Source organism: Rutilus rutilus, assembly GCF_951802725.1.
Source record: "Rutilus rutilus genome assembly, chromosome: 24".
Taxonomy (NCBI): Eukaryota; Metazoa; Chordata; class Actinopteri; order Cypriniformes; family Leuciscidae; genus Rutilus; species Rutilus rutilus.
Window position 1 is genome coordinate 23,516,646 of NC_140228.1, and position 18,428 is coordinate 23,535,073.

General features: G+C 40.5%; 1 protein-coding gene across 3 annotated transcripts in view; it reads left to right on the forward strand.

Moving 5' to 3' along the window:
- The window catches only part of dpp6a (dipeptidyl-peptidase 6a), a 410,674-nt gene that overhangs the window by 380,942 nt on the left and 11,304 nt on the right, over nucleotides 1-18,428 (forward strand). For all 3 annotated transcript variants that reach the window (XM_084398650.1, XM_084398651.1, XM_084398649.1), the window contains 4 exons: nucleotides 1,591-1,638; nucleotides 13,002-13,100; nucleotides 13,190-13,259; nucleotides 18,031-18,225. In XM_084398650.1, coding sequence (XP_084254776.1) covers nucleotides 1,591-1,638; nucleotides 13,002-13,100; nucleotides 13,190-13,259; nucleotides 18,031-18,225 — 412 coding nt within the window. The remainder of the gene's footprint in view (nucleotides 1-1,590; nucleotides 1,639-13,001; nucleotides 13,101-13,189; nucleotides 13,260-18,030; nucleotides 18,226-18,428) is intronic.

Consider the following 18,428-nt stretch of genomic DNA (forward strand, 5'->3'; position numbering starts at 1 on the left):
ACCTTTTTCAGTTAAGTGACACAGCAGTCTTAAAAAACAAACTTTGGAGCACTTTAGAGCACTTGTAAAACAAATGGATAAACTGGTTTGCTAACATGTACAGCTGAAGCATAAGCTCTGACTTAATACATAATCATGCACCTTTGACTATTACTTTTAAAAATTGTTCAGGTTTTTGGTTACACTTTACTCCGATGGTCCGCTTTAGACACTCTGTTAAGTGTTGGGTTAGGTGTTTGGTTTTGAGTTAGTTGAAATAGCTGACGTAGTTGCAAAGTTACTCATAGTCATTAGAATGTCTGTTGGTGGACCAACACAATAAAGTATTTGCAGATATTAAGCAGACAGTCTACTAATATTCTAATGAGAGCTAGTTTACATGTAGTTGCAAATAGTCAATAGTCAAATAGTATTGTCAATAGAATGTCTAGATTTAGTAGGAAGGCAAGTAGACAACTAGAAATTGAAAGTCATATTGTACATTGGCAAAAAATATACTTTGGACCAATTAGAAAAGAAAAAAAATACTCTAATTTGTAAGTCAAATTTATTCGTTTTTCTCAAATTATCTTTATGGTTTGGTTCAAAGCTTACATTGATTTAATTAAAAAAAACTATTTACCAATATTTTCATATTTTCCCAGAAACAAAAATATACATGCATTGTAAAATGTTTATTTATTATAAAAACCATATACCATAATCAATATATTTTCTTTAGACACAAGCCAATATTTTGATATTTTTAATGTTACTTTTGTTTGTTTTTTACAACTTATTTCACCATAAACAAAGCATAAGTTAACTATAATATGAAATTAGTAGTAATTTGATTTAAGATAAAACTAAAAACTATTAATATTTTTTTTAGGTAAGGTTTAATTTTTGTTTTGTTTTTTACTATATATAAATATGGGAATATTCTTTTTTGAAAGACCTTCAAGTGTATCGTAATTTATATTTAGAATATGCATCATCTTTTCTGTTATGTAGTAAGTAAAGCAGAAAAGTTTCGTTTCAAGTATTTTCTCTGTGGAGTGTAATTTGCTTGTAGCCAACCTGAACAAAACAGGTTTAAATCAGAAACCATGACTTTTTTTTTGCTTTTTTTTTCAGTATAACTGCACAACTTTCCTTAACAAGAAAGCACAAATAATGCTGAATGTGTTACGTGCTGAAGTTCAATACTTCATAGGTTAGGGTTTGTTCAAATAAATCCCACTGATAATAATTTCAAATTGGTCATCAAAGTTCAAGCCCAAAAATGTATTTGAACCAGTTGCTTCAACAGTTGTGATATAAGTATACTGAATGCAGTATGCATGAACAATGCACAATGGCTACAGAATTACTGTAGAATTACTGAAGAATAACTGATTTATCTGTTATTCTGTAGTAACAGATAGCTGTAATAACTGTAGTAACAGTTATTCTGTAGTAACAGGGCTGTAGAATTATCCTCAAGAATTACTGATTAAAAAAAAAAAAAAAAAAAATCTCAAGCAAACTTGCACAAAGTATTTGCTGGAACTATAAAAAGCAATGCATGTCTTGTATCATTATTTATTGATTGTGTTTGTGTGTTGTCAGGCCCTGAGGTTCCGTATGTGGCAGTTTACAGCACCTACGACAGACAGAGTGAGTATCCAGCAGCCTTTCGACTGTCTGTCTCGCGCGTGTGTGTGTGTGTAGGGTTGGGGTCATGCTTCTGTCTTTTGACTGCTTATCACTGAGCATCGTGCACACACATTCAAGCACAGGCCACATGCACACTGCAGAGACTTGTGTCGTCACCACATTTCTTTTTTTTTAAATGGGACCTATTATGCCCTTTTTCAAAGTCTTGATTTTGTTTTTGGGGTCTACTAGAGTAGGTTTTCATGCTTGAATGTTATGCCATTCCCTTACTAACTTCCCTCCATCTCATCCACTCAAATGTACGTCATTGTTTATGTTGCATGAGTGCCCACTACTGGCGGAACCCCTGCAATGTGTTTAAATGGAGCGCCCGAAGCCCTTGAACACTTGGAATCTGCAATGGAGCAGATGTATTATATGTGGGGGTTTTTTTCGTATGAATTTTTTTTACCCACCATTCTATAGACCTCCTATAAACAGTCAGGTATATAGCTAAAAGTATTATGCAGTTAAATGTCAAAACAACTCAATTGAACTCAACTCAACAGTGCAATGTAATTATACATTACATTGTGTAGGGTGGGGTAAATTAAGCACGATCTGCTGTGACGTCACAATTATGTTGCATTGTGGTCTATGGATCTGTCTGAAGTGTACATGTTGAGTAGACTCGCTCCCTCAGTCAAAACCAAAGGGTCGAGGGTCTGTCCAAATAAACTTCCCTTGCCCAATTGATGAAGTCGAATGCACTTCAAAATGACAGTGGGGATTCCCCAAGAGGAAGTGCTTAGGGAAGTTTATGAGTGTATTTTTGTGAGTGCCCTAGTCAGTCTGTAACACTCTGGGGTAACACTCTACTTTACTACCATAGTACGATGCATCATTGAAGAAATCAACTAGCTAGTCACGACTGTTTCCCGAAACCGTATTGTCGCAAATTGGTCGTTCAACCATGTTGGTAATGATGTCACGCACGTGGTGGAGTAAAAACTTATTTTAATGAATCTGTTTGAGATCAAATTAATGCTAGATGTTTTGCTATAAACTACTTTGAGGACTATTTCTAATTTTTCTCAGTTATTTTGCTTTATTTCCAGATTCAATCATTTGCTCGTTCTTGCGTACTAGAGCACGTTCGCACATGCGCACTCTTCAAAAATGGTGCTTTAAATCTCTTGACAAACTAAACGACATAAATTACATTTGTATGTATTCCAAATAAAAGACACAGGTTGTACTGAATGTCAGCTTGCTTATTTTGCTCAAGATAAGGATTTATTGAGTCTAGGGCTGCAACGATTCATCGATTTACTCGATTACAAAAATTCCTCGAGGCAAAAACTCTGCCTCGAAGCCTCGTTAAATTCCTATGACGCGCACTATACGCGCAGGGATCTGATTTCACACGGACCGTTGTTCAGTGTTCAGGAAGCACAATAGCGCGTGATACATTTTGAATTTAGTTGGCGCGATGGCGGACAGTAAAGATGTCCATAAAGTTTGGGATCGCTTCCTTCCAGCGTCGCTGAAACAAGGTAACGATTCTGTCCCCCGCATTTTTTTTTAACCCAGCGCCAATATTTCCGCCCGTGCCGAAGCCTATACATTGATGTTCGCTGATTTTAATCCCATACTGTATTTGTAGTGATGTCGTGATGCGGTTTGACTAGATATGATGTTTAGCTTTGATGTTTTAAAGTAGTAAATGTATGTTCAACTGCAAGAGAGTATAGCCTAAAAAAGAACCCCTTCACACACACACACACACACACACACACACACACACACACACACACACACGCACCCTCGTCTCTCTCACGCGCCAGTCAGACCAATTGCGGCAATGCATCACATATGCTCAAACTTTTATGTAGCCACGCAACAATAATTTCAGCATGCATTCACTGTATACACCGGGACGTGATGGAGGAACAAATATTGCATTGCAGTCTTTGCGAGACCTTGTTTGTCACGTCTGCCAAATAGTTACAGACAACAACAAAAAATGAAACTCCCCAGCCTGCTTCTCCAAATCCACTCGTACTTTTGGGGAAGACATAATCGGCTACCAAAGTAATTGAGCATAGAACATTTTCAATTAACAAAAAAATATAATACTACAAAACGTGCTAATATACTTCAACTAGCCTAAGTGAGAAACAAAATGCTGTTCTTTTTAACATATTTGCAATAAAACATTCCCCTTTTTAAAGCTACACTTATTTTTTTATAAATTGTATACATTGTGTACCTGTTTGGCTTGATATTTTATATTCATTTAATTTATTTTTGTTCTCCGGTGGGTAATTTGCAGAAGGTGCAATCCTTTTTTTGTAATGTTGTATTAAGAAGACAAAACTAAGGCCAAATGGCCTTTACTATTTAAGTTTGTATTCATAGTTTTACATGTTATACATGTTTTACAGTATAAAGTTGACTTAACTGTATTGTTATATAATTGTTGGCACTGGCACTTATAAACACTAAATGGGTAAAAAGTACAATAAATAGGCTTACTTTTGGAGCCAAATGTTGGAGTTGGATTAAATAGCTCTGTTTTTTTTTGTGTGTTTTTTTTGAGAAATAAAAGCCAAATGCTTGATTATTTTACAGCCACATCATTTTCGTTATGCATTATTTGTTTTGGTTGTTTAAAAACAAATTTTTTTATCCGATTACTCGATTAATCGATCGATAAAGTGCTAGATTAATCGATTACAAAAAGAATCGATAGCTGCAGCCCTAATTGAGTCCACATGTCATGCAAACTAGAAACTATGCTTCTAACCAAAGGTGGAGAGCTGTCGATGGTTTCGGGAAACACCGATTCGTTGAACTGTGCTGATAATGACGGAAGTTGTGACCATAGTTGGCAAACTATGCTTTTGGGAAACGCACCCCTGTTTAGTTCCTGTCTCTATGAAGCTCCTCTTTCCGAAAAGTGCAACGTGCTCTGATTGGTCGGCTGGACCAGTGTTTTGTGATTGGTCAACCGCTTAAAGCGTGTTTCGGAAATGTCACACCCCTTTTCCATAACAGCGAGTTTCAACACACTATTAACGCAACTCAACCAGGCCTTGCCCCATTTTTTTATTATTATTTAAATGTGGAATATTGTGACGTGATTGTTTCCAGAGGAAAACTCAAGACTACAGTCGAGGCATTTCAGGGGGTTCAGAAATAGTGCTCACTGATATAGAGAAAAACTCCCTTTGGAGTGGAGTTTCTAGCCTTTTTCATGCTCAAACAGCAATATTATACATTAAAAAAAAGTTGAAAAACTGCATGCTCTCTCTGTACCGTAATGTATGGGTTGCTGAGAGCAACTATGGTGGAGAGAAATAGTCTCAAAGTTGAACGTACATAAGAAAAGATGGTAGATTTCAAATTGCAGTCTTCTGGTGTTCATGAGCCAGCTGAGCAAGTGCTGTTGAGATTAATTCCTTTCTACAGGTATCAGTGTCAGTGTCTGGATGAATTAGTAATAAGAGCCATTATAGACACAGACTACCGTTCAAAAGTAGTTAATATTTTTATTCAGCAAGGAGCATTAATATATTCATTTAAAAAGATCTTGAAAAAAGTGTATCATGGTTTTCACAAAAATATTAAGCAGCACAATTGTTTTCAACATTGATAATAATAATAATAATAAATGTTTCCTGAGCACCAAACCAGCATATTAAAATGATTTCTGAAGGATCATGTGACACTGAAGACTGGAGCAATGATGCTAAAAATTCAGCTTTGCTGCCACAGGAATAAATTACAATGAATATATGCTTTTTATATATGCTATAGATATATAAGCTTTGCAAATCTACACTATAATTTATTAGGCTGTTAATAGAAAGAAAGTACAACAGCACTGTAGTGCATTTCAGTGGATGTATAATACATGCAGTTAACATTTTATTTTGTGGCTCTCATCTGTACCATTATCATCCCTCCCACATCTTGGCTTCTAGCAGGTAAAGAAACTCTTTTTATGAGTGGACCATTTTTCCTATTTATGTGGTGCAGACCGATAGCAGCCGAAAGTTAGAAAGGGCATCAAATCATAGGGAACTACTCAGAGAAAGTTTCCCACTTTTCATTTTCGGTGAGAAGGTCAAACAGAACGAATAGTGGCTGCAGTCCTGTAAAACTGCCAGAATATTGCGTGTGCACCTGTAGGAAATGAGGACAAACTAAATGTTTGTAAATATGTTGACAAATATAAACATACAATATAAAAACAGAAATCACATAGGGAAAATATATATTAACATTTTAAGAAGAATGCTATTGCGTCTCGGAGCGAATGGCGATTTCTTCAAAATCGGTTCGTATCCAGAACCGTTGGTGTTTTTGAATGCCGGAACCGTGCGGAATTCCTAATTTTCGGTTCCGAAAACGGTTCTGGTGCGATGTTGGGGCAAAGTGCTGGGAGCTTAAATCCTTTAATAGCGACGTCTCACCTCATGAATATTAAAATAGTAATGAATGCACTGAAAAGCCCTTGCGCTACTCATATTTGTTTTGTGTCAGATATCAACGCAGAGAGATTATAAAGACAGAAGAACTGCACGATTACTCTTTTAAAAGATCTCGATCTCCTCGATTCAAACACCCACACGATCTTATTCCTATATGACAAAACTTCACACCGGAACATTCTAATATGTTTGAGCTGTCGTTGACCCAGAGAGAGCGATTGTCGATATATATGAAACAGCTTTACTTTCAGTCTTTTCAACCACACAGTATCGATATTTCTGTGTTACAAATATTCAAATGATCACAGAAGTTCTAAGAAAAAAGTTTATAGTTCGAGTATAAACACTGATGTCTGCGGTAGCAACCAAAAAAGAGTAAAGCACCTTTTCAAAGTCGCTCCAAATAACATCATCATCATCATCATCTTCTTCCGCTTATCCGGGGCCGGGTCGCGGGGGCAGCAGTCTAAGCAGGGATGCCTAGACCTCCCTCTCCCTAGACACTTCCGTCCGCTCTTCCGGGGGGACACGAGGCGTTCCCAGGCCAGCCGGGAGACATAGTCCCTCCAGCATGTCCTAGGTCTTCCCCGGGGCCTCCTCCCGGTGGGACATGCCCGGAACACCTTCCCGGGAAGGCGACCAGGAGGCATCCGGAAAAGATGCCCGAGCCACCTCAGCTGGCCCCTCTCGATGTGGAGGAGCAGCGGCTCTACTCTGAGCTCCTCCCGAGTGACCGAGCTTCTCACCCTTCTCTAAGGGATCGCCCAGCCACCCTACAGAGAAAGCTAATTTCGGCCGCCTGTATCTGGGATCTTGTCCTTTCGGTCATGACCCACAGCTCATGACCATAGGTGAGAGTAGGAACGTAGATTGACCGGTAAATCGAGAGCTTCGCCTTGCGGCTCAGCTCTTTCTTCACCACGACAGACCGGTACAGCGACCGCATTACTGCAGAAGCTGCACCGATCCGTCTGTCAATCTCCCGTTCCATTCTTCCCTCACTCGTGAACAAGACCCCAAGATACTTGAACTTCTCCACTTGAGGCAGGAACTCTTCACCAACCTGAAGTGGGCAAGCCACCCTTTTCCGACTGAGAACCATGGCCTCGGATTTGGAGGCGCTGATTCTCATCCCAGCCGCTTCACACTCGGCTGCAAACCGTCCCAGTGCATGCTGAAGGTCCTGGTCTGATGGGGCCAGCATGACAACATCATCTGCAAAGAGCAGAGATGAAATCATGTGGTCCCCAAACCTGACACCCTCTGGCCCCTGGCTGCGCCTAGAAATTCTGTCCATAAAAATTATGAACAGAACCGGCGACAAAGGGCAGCCCTGCCGGAGTCCAACATGCACCGGGAACAAGTCTGACTTACTGCCGGCAATGCGAACCAAGCTCCTGCTCCGGTCGTACAGGGATGACCAAGCAAAGGGCCCCGGACCCCATACTCCCAGAGCACCCTCCACAGGATGCCGCGAGGGACACAGTCGAATGCCTTCTCCAAGTCCACAAAGCACATGTGGATTGGTTGGGCAAACTCCCATGAACCCTCCAGAACCCTGGAAAGGGTATAGAGCTGGTCCAGTGTTCCACGGCCGGGACGAAAACCGCACTGTTCCTCCTGGATCCGAGGTTCTACTATCGGCCGTGTTCTCCTCTCCAGTACCCTGGCATAGACTTTCCCGGGGAGGCTGAGAAGTGTGATCCCCCTATAGTTGGAGCACACCCTCCGGTCCCCCTTCTTAAAAAGAGGGACCACCACCCCGGTCTGCCAGTCCAAAGGCGCTGTCCCCGACCGCCACGCGATGCTGTAGAGGCGTGTCAGCCAAGACAGCCCTACAACATCCAGAGACTTAAGGTACTCTGGGCGGATCTCATCCACCCCCGGTGCCTTGCCACCGAGGAGTTTCTTGACTACCTCTGTGACTTCAGCTTGGGTGATGGACGAGTCCACCTCTGAGCCCTCAGCCTCTGCTTCCTTAATGGAAGACGTGTCGGTGGGATTGAGGAGATCCTCGAAATATTCCTTCCACCGTCCGATGACATCGCCAGTCGAGGTCAACAGCTGCCCACCTCCACTGAAAACAGCATTGGTAGGGCACTGCTTCCCCTTCCTGAGGCGCCGGACGGTTTGCCAGAATCTCTTCGAGGCCGACCGGTAGTCCTTCTCCATGGCCTCACCGAACTCCTCCCAGGCCCGATTTTTTTTGCCTCCACAACCACCCGGGCTGCAGTCCGCTTGGCCTGTCAGTACCCGTCAGCTGCCTCAGGAGTCCCACAAGCCAGCCAGGCCCGATAGGACTCCTTCTTCAGCTTTACGGCATCCCTTACTTCCGGTGTCCACCACCGGGTTCGGGAATTGCCGCCTCGACAGGCACCTTATGGCCACAGCTCCAATGGAGGTGAAGAACATGGTCCACTCGGACTCAATATCTCCAGACGAAGACCAGATCTCCGGTCGAAGCTCTGCCGGAGGTGGAAGTTAAAGATCTCTCTGACAGGGGATTCGGCCAAACGTTCCCAACAGACCCTCACAGTACGTTTGGGTCTGCCGAGTCTGTCCAGCTTCCTCCCCCGCCATCGGATCCAACTCACCACCAGGTGGTGATCAGTTGACAGCTCCGCCCCTCTCTTCACCCGAGTGTCCAAGACATACGGCCGGAGGTCAGATGAAACAACCACAAAGTCAATCATTGACCTCCGGCCTAGGGTGTCCTGGTGCCATGTGCACTGATGGACACCCTTATGCTTGAACATGGTGTTCGTTATGGACAAGCTGTAACTAGCACAGAAGTCCAATAACAGAACACCACTCGGGTTCAGATCAGGGGGGCCGGTCCTCCCAATCACGCCCCTCCAGGTGTCACTGTCTATGGCCACGTGGGCGTTGAAGTCCCCCAGTAGAACAACGGAGTCTCCAGTCGGAGAACTGGGGGGGTGTGGCGCAATGGATAAGACACATGCCTTTGGTGTGAGAGACCCGGGTTCGAATCCACTGTGAGACACCAATGTGTCCCTGAGCAAGACACTTAACCCCTAGTTGCTCCAGAGGCGTGCGACCTCTGACATATATAGCAATTGTAAGTCGCTTTGGATAAAAGCGTCAGCTAAATTAATAAATGTAAATGTAAATGTAAGAACTCTCCAGCACCCCTCCCAGAGACCCCAAGAAGGCCGGGTACTCTACACTGCCGTTTGGCCCATAGGCGCACACGACAGTGAGAGACCTATCCCCGACCCGAAGGCGCAGGGAAGCAACCCTCTCGTTCACTGGGGTGAACTCCAACACATGGCGGCTGAGCTGGGGGCTCCAAATAACTTGTATTGATAACATCTGATGCTTCAAAACATTCATAAAGACGACTGTTAAATCTGCAGTCCGTAACTTTTTTGTGTTCAGACTTGACAAAATTTGTAAGCCTGTAATAAGCGTTTATACTCTGACTAATTTACACCGGTCGGGTCGTCACTGCTGCGGAGTATCCCAGTGCCTGTGTGACTCATCATAGACATATACAGAGATAAGTAGCTCCGTCTACAATGTTTTTCCACAAGATGCATGCAGTTCTGTTTCTTAACTGCTAGAGCACTGATTCATCCAGTAATAAAATAAGTGAAGTCTTTATGAATCAATCATTCAAACCGATTCACCTGTCTGGATCGTACATGTGTGTTCAAGCATATTCTACCCTTTCTGAGAGGATATTCTCCACTGCTGGAGATACAATATGCTAAGAGAGGTCCCAAATTCTCCAGGAGAATGCAGACATTTTTATTGTCCATCAGAAAAAAAAGATTATTATTGCAAAAATTGCTAAATAATATGTTTAATTTGTTGACATTACCAGTCTGTTAAACTCATTTGACAAGTATAAGAAATAAACACAAAAAGGATTGTGCATATTCCTCTTACTACTATTTTTTTATTAGTTGTTTTAATCATTTTTATTGAATGGGAACCGGAACCGAAACCAGAATCGTTTGGCGGAACCGGAATCGGAACCGGAACCGAATAATTAAATATCAGTCACTGTTCTGTTCTGTTTCAGTTCAGTGTCCGGTATTGTCTATGTTAAGTTTGTGTTTTGCTCTCCGTTTTGCCATTCTGTTGGAACTATTGAAAATAAACCTTTGTACTTAATCGTATCCATCTTCCTCATCTGTCTGCCAGCAATCACCCATGAAACATGGAATGAAGATTTTAAGTGACCCAATTAAGTAGTCTCAAAGTGAATTTTAAAACTCTCCCTGCCTTGATTCAGGTATTCATATTCATATATCCATTCATACAATAAGATTTCATTTATTTTAGTGTCACACAATTGAGTTGATAGATTAAAGCTCGCTATTAGCTAGCAATAACACATATTAGTATCTTAAATGCTAAGATTTACATGCTCCTTCAGCTATAGCAGTTATAAATTACTGAATCAGTCCACAGCCTAACCAAATATTCCACTCTTTTTTTGAAAGAAATTGAAATTAAATGGATCTAATAATTCCAATGTAATTGAACATTAAACACAATTACACACTATCCAGTCTTTCCCTTGTCTCATTTTCTCAAAAACACATAATATAACACTTATTTTCAACATTTATTCTCTTCTGCCGCCAAAATCTTGTCCGCCAAAATCAAGCCTATATATATTTCATGCCCCATGCCATGAATGCTGGTTTAAATTTATTCACTTCGAGAGTTGTCATGGCTGAAATCCCTTTGTGGGAGACTATTGATAAATCTGAGCAGACCACTTTCAATGTTTTGATGGTGCCTGGGGGCTCAATGTTTACACTTTTGGGGAATATAAATCAATAAATGTCATCCTAATAGTAGTCCATGAACAATAAAATGGGTTAAGAGAATGTATTTTAAAATAAAATAAAAATCTCACGTACTTCACCTTTAAGCACTCAAAAAAGGGAGAAGTTCAGGAAGAAGCTCTCATTACCAACCTCTGCACAGCCAGACTCACACACACAAACACACACACTCATCTCATTGCATTATATTCCCACAGCATGTCAATTGACAAGCAGAGCTCCTCCCAGGCTTACCATAGTCCAAAATGTGATTGAGTCTCCATACACACGCCTGCGCTGGCACACAGAGAGCACTCACAGATGATTGGATTATTGCCAGACACGCCATTCCTTCCATAAACTGTGACCTCTCTGTGTAAGAGGCTGGTAATTGTGTTATGTATATTATATCCTGTAAGCCCACCGATATCACAACGAGCGTGTGATTCAGTGTGACGGTCCATCACAGAAGTCATTTCACAGAGCTCACATCTGTGTGTGTGTGTGTGTGGAATGTTTATGAACACTGTTTGTTTGCAAGTTCGTCTAAAGTTCTTGCCCTGTCATTTAGATTTTTTTCCCCCTCCATCCCCTTCACTGCTGGATTCTTTCAGTAAATGCTATGTGACACCAAGGTCAAAGTCAGATGACTTACACAGAATACGGATCCTTCTCCATGTTTACGTCCAAATCATTGCTGTTTTTTTTTTTTTTCAAATGTGCAGCTATGTCAATAGCACTGGTGCAATGGGAGCAAGTGTGCTTTGCTGGGCTTGAGTCTGACCAGGAGCTGATAAGCCTGTCTTAAAATGAAACCCTCCATCGCAATGTTCTCTTAATTGTTTAGTGCTCTTCCAAGGCTCTATCACTGCTGCACAGATTGGAAGGTCTCTGTGTTTACAGCAGCACACATGATATCTGCTCATTTGAGTCCCTCTCTATCAGAAATGCCAGATGCTCACGGCCTCTCACAACCTCTGAACATCTACAACTGGTTATCCTGCAACTGTTTCTCCTTTATGTCCCAGAGCAATTAGCTGCTCGTTTCAGCATGTTTGAGGAGGTTTTGTGCTTGCGGATACTTAGTTTGGATTTTGTTTGGAAACAATGGATTTTTCCTTGATTTGTTTAAAAGCTCTTAAAGGAATAGTTCTCCCTAAAATTACATTTATTCTATAATGCAATAATTATATAATGCATTTGAAACAAGTATAAGTACTGTATCTGTAAGGAGATGTTTAGCAGAATGTTCACGCTGCTTTTTCTTATTGAGACATATATTAAAACAAAACACCATAAAAGTTATACAGTCATATTTTAACTTTAAAGAAATATTACATTTTCAATACAAGCTAAATCGAAAACAATTGTGGCATCATTTTGATGAATTTTTACTTATCTCTCCTTTCCTTTACAAAAATGGAGGTTACAGAGCCTCTTACAATGGAAGTAAATGACAAATCAGAAATGTAAAGGTTATTATGTGCTAAAAGTTGTGTTTTCTTATTATTTTAGCTGTTATTTGTCATTTTTACATTTTAGGATTTTAGGTGTCAGCTGCTGTCTTGGCAACAATGTTGTAACTGGCTATAACTGTGCAGAAAATGTTTTACACTAAAATCAGGTTAACACTTGCATTGATTATAGTCTGTTTAACAGTGAGTATTTTACAAATTGTTTACAAATTGGCCCCATTAACTTCAATTGTAAGTGCCTCCATGCATGCAACATTTGTGATTTTTTTAAAAGAAAAGGAGAGAAGTCTAAATGTATTTGAGATAGTCAACATAATACTGGAGCCTGGAATATTCCTTAAGAGTAACAGACCAACATTTAAGTCATTATTTACAGAAAATATTTCCCTCTGCCATACCTTTTATATCTAATTTGCTCTTAAATAAAGACATGGGTCATATGAGCGATGCAAAATGTTGGTTGTTGCAAAGTGTGAATACATTTTAGGATTTATGATTAAGGGCAAGATTGTGGAGTGTAAGAAGCATGAATATTTAGCTAAATAAAGAAAACCATAAAGGTTAAATCATAGAATGATTGTTTTTTTGGTTTTTTTTTGTTTCTGCAGAGGTGCGTGACATCGAGTTGAATCTGAGCTTGAATAGAACGGTGAACTCGCTGCAGATGCCGAGAGTGGAATACACGGAGATAAACATAGAGGATTACAGTATGTTAACCAAAACTGCTCCAAAATGATTTAAGAGGGATATTAATATTATATAGATGCAGATGGATGTCTCTCATTGTCATACACAGGACTCAGCATGCAGATCCTGAAACCTGCAGGCTTCATAGAAACCTCACACTACCCACTTCTGCTCCTCATGTGAGTAAATGGCAATTTCATGCAACATTTTCTTTTCTGTTCTTTACAGGCCCTATGTCTTTCTACATAACAACACACACAACAACAAACAAATTCGATATGTACAATGTGTGTGAGTGTCCCAACAGTTTCTCTGAACTCTCCCGAACTTCCATCATGGTTGAATCCCTCATTAAAAAGTCAATACCCTTCTCTTACATGTTATTTTTCCCCAGAGTCCCACTTATAATGTTATTTAAGGTTTCTTGCACCTAAAACCTAATTTAGTTATTAATGTATCTGGTTTTCCACTGTTTCTTCACGTTTCTGTATGTAAATTACCTCTTTTACGATTGGCTAAAAAATAGTGACCAATATAAATGCCAATGTTTGCCTATTTTCAATTATGCCCGATTGGAGGGTTGGTTAAGAGAAATGATGAGTCCACCAAATGTCAGCTCAAAATTCTTCCAACAGCCTTGTAAATGTTTTAATAAATATGAATAAATGAATAAATAAAGATGTAATAATTATTATTATTACTATAAAAAAGAAAAACAAAATTAAAATGTTTTTTTTTTTTTTTAAATTGTGGAAAACAAAAAAGTATAAAAAATATTTTATATTATGTTATTGTAACGAGTGGCTGTATAAAGTGCACAATGACAAGGAGAATCTAACAGAAACACTTTATTTAACAATTCTAACTATCACAGAAAAACACTACTGTGTAAACTCAAACGAGAACAAACAATGAACAGAGGAAACAGAGTAATCAACAGAACTAAGAACAGGTGAGGAACTTATGAATAACCATGCAAACCTACTAACAAACATAACTCGGAACAGGGAAAAGAATGAAAACCAAACCAAAACAGCATTAGAACGTAACAGTTGTGTTATGTATTTTACTGATTTCATTCAATATTTTATAAAAATATATTTATCTGCATCTGAATAGAACCAATGCAATCAATAATGCTCAACCACTAGCATCAAAGGAATAACAACGTCATGCTAAGGTGCTGTATACCAAATAGGTGTCATTAATATGTAAATGGGGCAGTCAAATGTTAAAGTGCTCATTATTGAGACAATTTCTACTCTCTTTCATTTCTTTAGCAATTAAGTTTAAATAAATGGTTCGGGGAAGAAGCTTTACATCCTGAACTTTATATTTTGCCTGTAGTACAGTACGGTCTATTATATCACAGAGCAAATCCTATTTTCCATGATATGAGTCCTTTAAAGCGTGTGCTGCAGGTCATCCTATTAACACACAAACAGCAGTTCCTCTCCTGCACTGCGCTTCATGTCTCATCAAGAGTCAGAGTGTAACTCTGAAATGGACTTGAGTCGGTGCTATTAATCTTGTCTTTTCAGCCGTACACTTTCAGCCACTGTAATTACACCACAAATGAGTTCACCTGAAGCCCGCCTTCAATTAACCCACCCGCCGCACAGACAATCACCAGGGTAGGGTTGCACCAGCCGTTCGTAAGTTCTTTCTTAAATTGGAACGTAAAGTCCACACTAGAGAATTAGTAACTACTAGCTAGTTTGTAACTAACTCTGAACTTTATTCCGTTGCACCATTTGTTCGTAAGGCAGAACGTAGCTAGTAGGTCGTAAGCTCTCCGTAAAGTAATGCGTAGTCGCATAATATGACGTTTAGCCTCGATGATCCAATAGCAGCCTTCAAATACATGAGCAGATGTTGTGTTGAAATGCTGTGAATTTCAGTTTATCCTTCATTCTTTTGCTTCGCGTTACTAACGGTTTCCATTAAATACGATACTTGATCATGAATAGCTTAAGTGTTTTTATATGTAAATAACATTCAGAAACTGTATTTGAAATGAAATGAATAAGGATCAATAAATAAATATTGATACAAAAAAACATAAGAAATTATGTTTATTGATTTATGACTGATATTTGACATGCACAACATAGAGCGATGCACACAGCGGTGTGCTGTTTAGGATGGGTTTGTGTTAAAGATAGCCACACTAACAAAGTCATCTTTTCACATAATGTTCTCTCTCTCTTAAAATGTAAGCGAGTGTAAATGTCAGCATAATCATATACTGTATGTCTAAAGAATTGAAGTCTGTCAGGTAAAAGAAGAGCTTCTATTGATGCAGTTCAGTCTGTCTGATATTTTATTTCATCCGCTACTCCTGATCGGAGGCTGCCGTAAATATTTAGTTTATACTTAAGAGTTACACTTCAACTAAGTCTAATGGTGCAACGCAAAAATATTTAGAAGTGCGTAAGTCGTAACTTAGTGTCCATTTACGTCAAAACTAGGCTAAGTTATAACTTACGCACAGCTGGTGCAACCGGCCCCTGTGCTCTCTACAGAGTGCAGGGACTGTAGAGAGTGTGTTAGGACTATAGTCTCAAAACCCAGTGAGCTGTCTACCAATCTTTGTGAAAAACGGATTATTATACTTAAAAAGAAATAAGTGTGAAGTGAATGTAATGTTTTCTGACACTTAATTGCATATTAAATGCAATCGAATGAAAATGTGTTATAGTTTAAATATATATTAAATGTAATTAGCTGAACTTTAGAGTACTTTTTAAACACACTTAAGTAGGATTTAAGTACATATTTGTATGTAATTTCATAATTACATCTATTGTCATTGAAAATTGATTAAAGTATATGCCATAGGGGTGGAACGAATCCCTCATGTCACGATTCGATACATGTCGCAATTCTGAACTCATGATACGATATTATTGTGATACTCCAAGACATATGGTTAAAGGTTAACGAAAAGTCTGTTCTCGTTAGTCTCTATGGTTTCCAATCAGTTAAGTCTTGTCAGATGTTCCTTGTTTAGTCTGCTTGTGTATTTATACTCCCTGTTCTGTTCTATCCCTTGTCGGTTATTGTTTGTGTGAACGTCATGTTGCACCCGAGTTTACTATTAAATGCCTTGTTTTTCTGAATATCCTTCGTCGTGCGCTTTCTTCAGCCCAGAAACGTTAAAGATTAACCGACTAATTTAAACAAAGATGAACTTGATGGACTCACCCACGCTGTAGCTTCTCCTCCGCCCGGAGAGCAGGCCCTATCTGGGTTACCTGGCCTGGATGATCCGGAATGGCGACCCCTCCCTCACAGCCAGCAAGCCTGAGGCGCCCACCGAGGTCGTTCCTGAACCAGCACCGGAGTCGACGCAGGCGAGTCAGTCCATCGCAGAGCCATCCTATTCCCACCCAGTTCCCCACCCTCACATCATTTTCTTCGCCGGTCCCGTCCGGAAGTCTTCCGTCCGCATCCCTGCCTGTCATCCTTATCCTGTCTCATGACCAGCCCCCTGGATCCGTCGGCACCACTGGTGTCGTGTAGCTCCTCGGCTCTGCTACCACCGCTCACTCCGTGCGGGTCATCCTCCGCACCTCGGGCTTCCCTGCCACCAGCTCGGCTAGAGGCCGAGTCCCCTGCTGCACCTCGGTCCTCCGGACACACACCTCCATCTCGACCTGTCAACCCCGTCGCCTTCACCTCGACCCACCACTCCTTCATCGCCTCCGTGGTCCGTCTGCCCGGAAGCTCCGCTGGGCTTGATCGCCACTCCAGGTCGGCCTTCGGCGGTCAATGTCCAGCTACAACCACGGACTTCCGGGATTCGGGCTGCACCCTGCACCCCTTCGGCACCCCTGGACTCCTCCCTTCCTCTGACCTCCCCGTCGGCCTCCCTCACCACATCGTCACCCTGATCATCCGTCTCCACGTCACCGCCTCAGTCCCGCAGATCAGCGGCTCAGCTCCCGTCTTCCAGGTCTACGGTGTCGCCATGGTCCGTCGGCCACTCAGCTCCGTGGGATCCTCAGTCACCCATGGTTCCGCCGCCGTAGTTTACTATTAAATACCTTGTTTTTCTGAATATCCTTCGTCCTGCGCTTTCTTCAGCCCAGAAACGTTACAGTACTGTTGATTAAAATACTCAATTTACAAGTAAACTTGGACTTTGTGCTGGTAACCCAATGCACAGGACAACGGTGACACCAGATAATATTCAAAAATATTCATGATTCTGAAGCTGAAAATACAGATTTATTTTAGACGCACTCTGTCACTGACCACATATATTTAAAATAATGTTGGCTACTTTTTACTGGTAACATAAGACATTTGGCATTACCAGGACCCACAAATATTACACCATTGCATTATTAATTATACATTATATTCAACATTATATATAGTAGTTTAATGAAGTATTGACACTAAAACTCTGAAAACTTGAATTTTTTTCTCACACAGCATTTTTATTTTATTTTGGGTGAACTATACACAATACACATTGTTTCATTTTTGTATTGCGATATATTGTGACACGATATATTGTTACACCCGAATGCCGAATGTACTGACCAGCATTTATGGTAAACTCTTTATGGGAAACTAACGTAAAATATACATTACAGTAATTTCTACTGAAACGTGTACGTTATGTATTTAAATATAGTTGTAATTGCACATTTGTAAGGATATAAAATTGTACATAATAATATAAAATAAACTTATAATCAATAAATAACTCATCAAAGTAAGTGTACTTCAGTTTCAAATTTCTTTTCCTTTTTCAGTTTTCATATATTCACTTGGAACATTACAGAACGTAGATAGCATTGTCATAAATGTTTTCCAGATAGGCAGCTTACTAAATTGAAACAGCCAGTTTGATCAAGCACAAATTAAATGCTTCTTTTCTTAAGAAAACCTAAAGGGTTAGTCTTTTTTTCTCCTTGGTTTGCCCTTCTCTCTCAGAGACGGGACTCCAGGCAGTCAGTCGGTCTCAGAGCAGTTCCACATTGACTGGGCGTCAGTGCTGGTCAGCAGTTTTGGGGTGGTTGCAGTGCGCTTTGACGGTCGTGGAAGTGGCTTCCAGGGGACTAACTTACTCCATAAGGTGCAGCGCAGGCTGGGAATGTTCGAGGAGAAAGACCAGCTGGATGTCCTCAGGTAGTTGAGCAGCCATCTGCGCCCTATACACACTGAACATCCATCAGTGCCAACACACAGCTGCACGAATGTACTGCATCTCCTTAACCGCGCGGCAGATCTTCAGTCATTTACATGTATACCATGGCCTGACTTCAAAACTCAGTGATATGATTGACACTGACTATTCAGTATGTGAGAAGGTCCTACAGTGGGCAGACCGT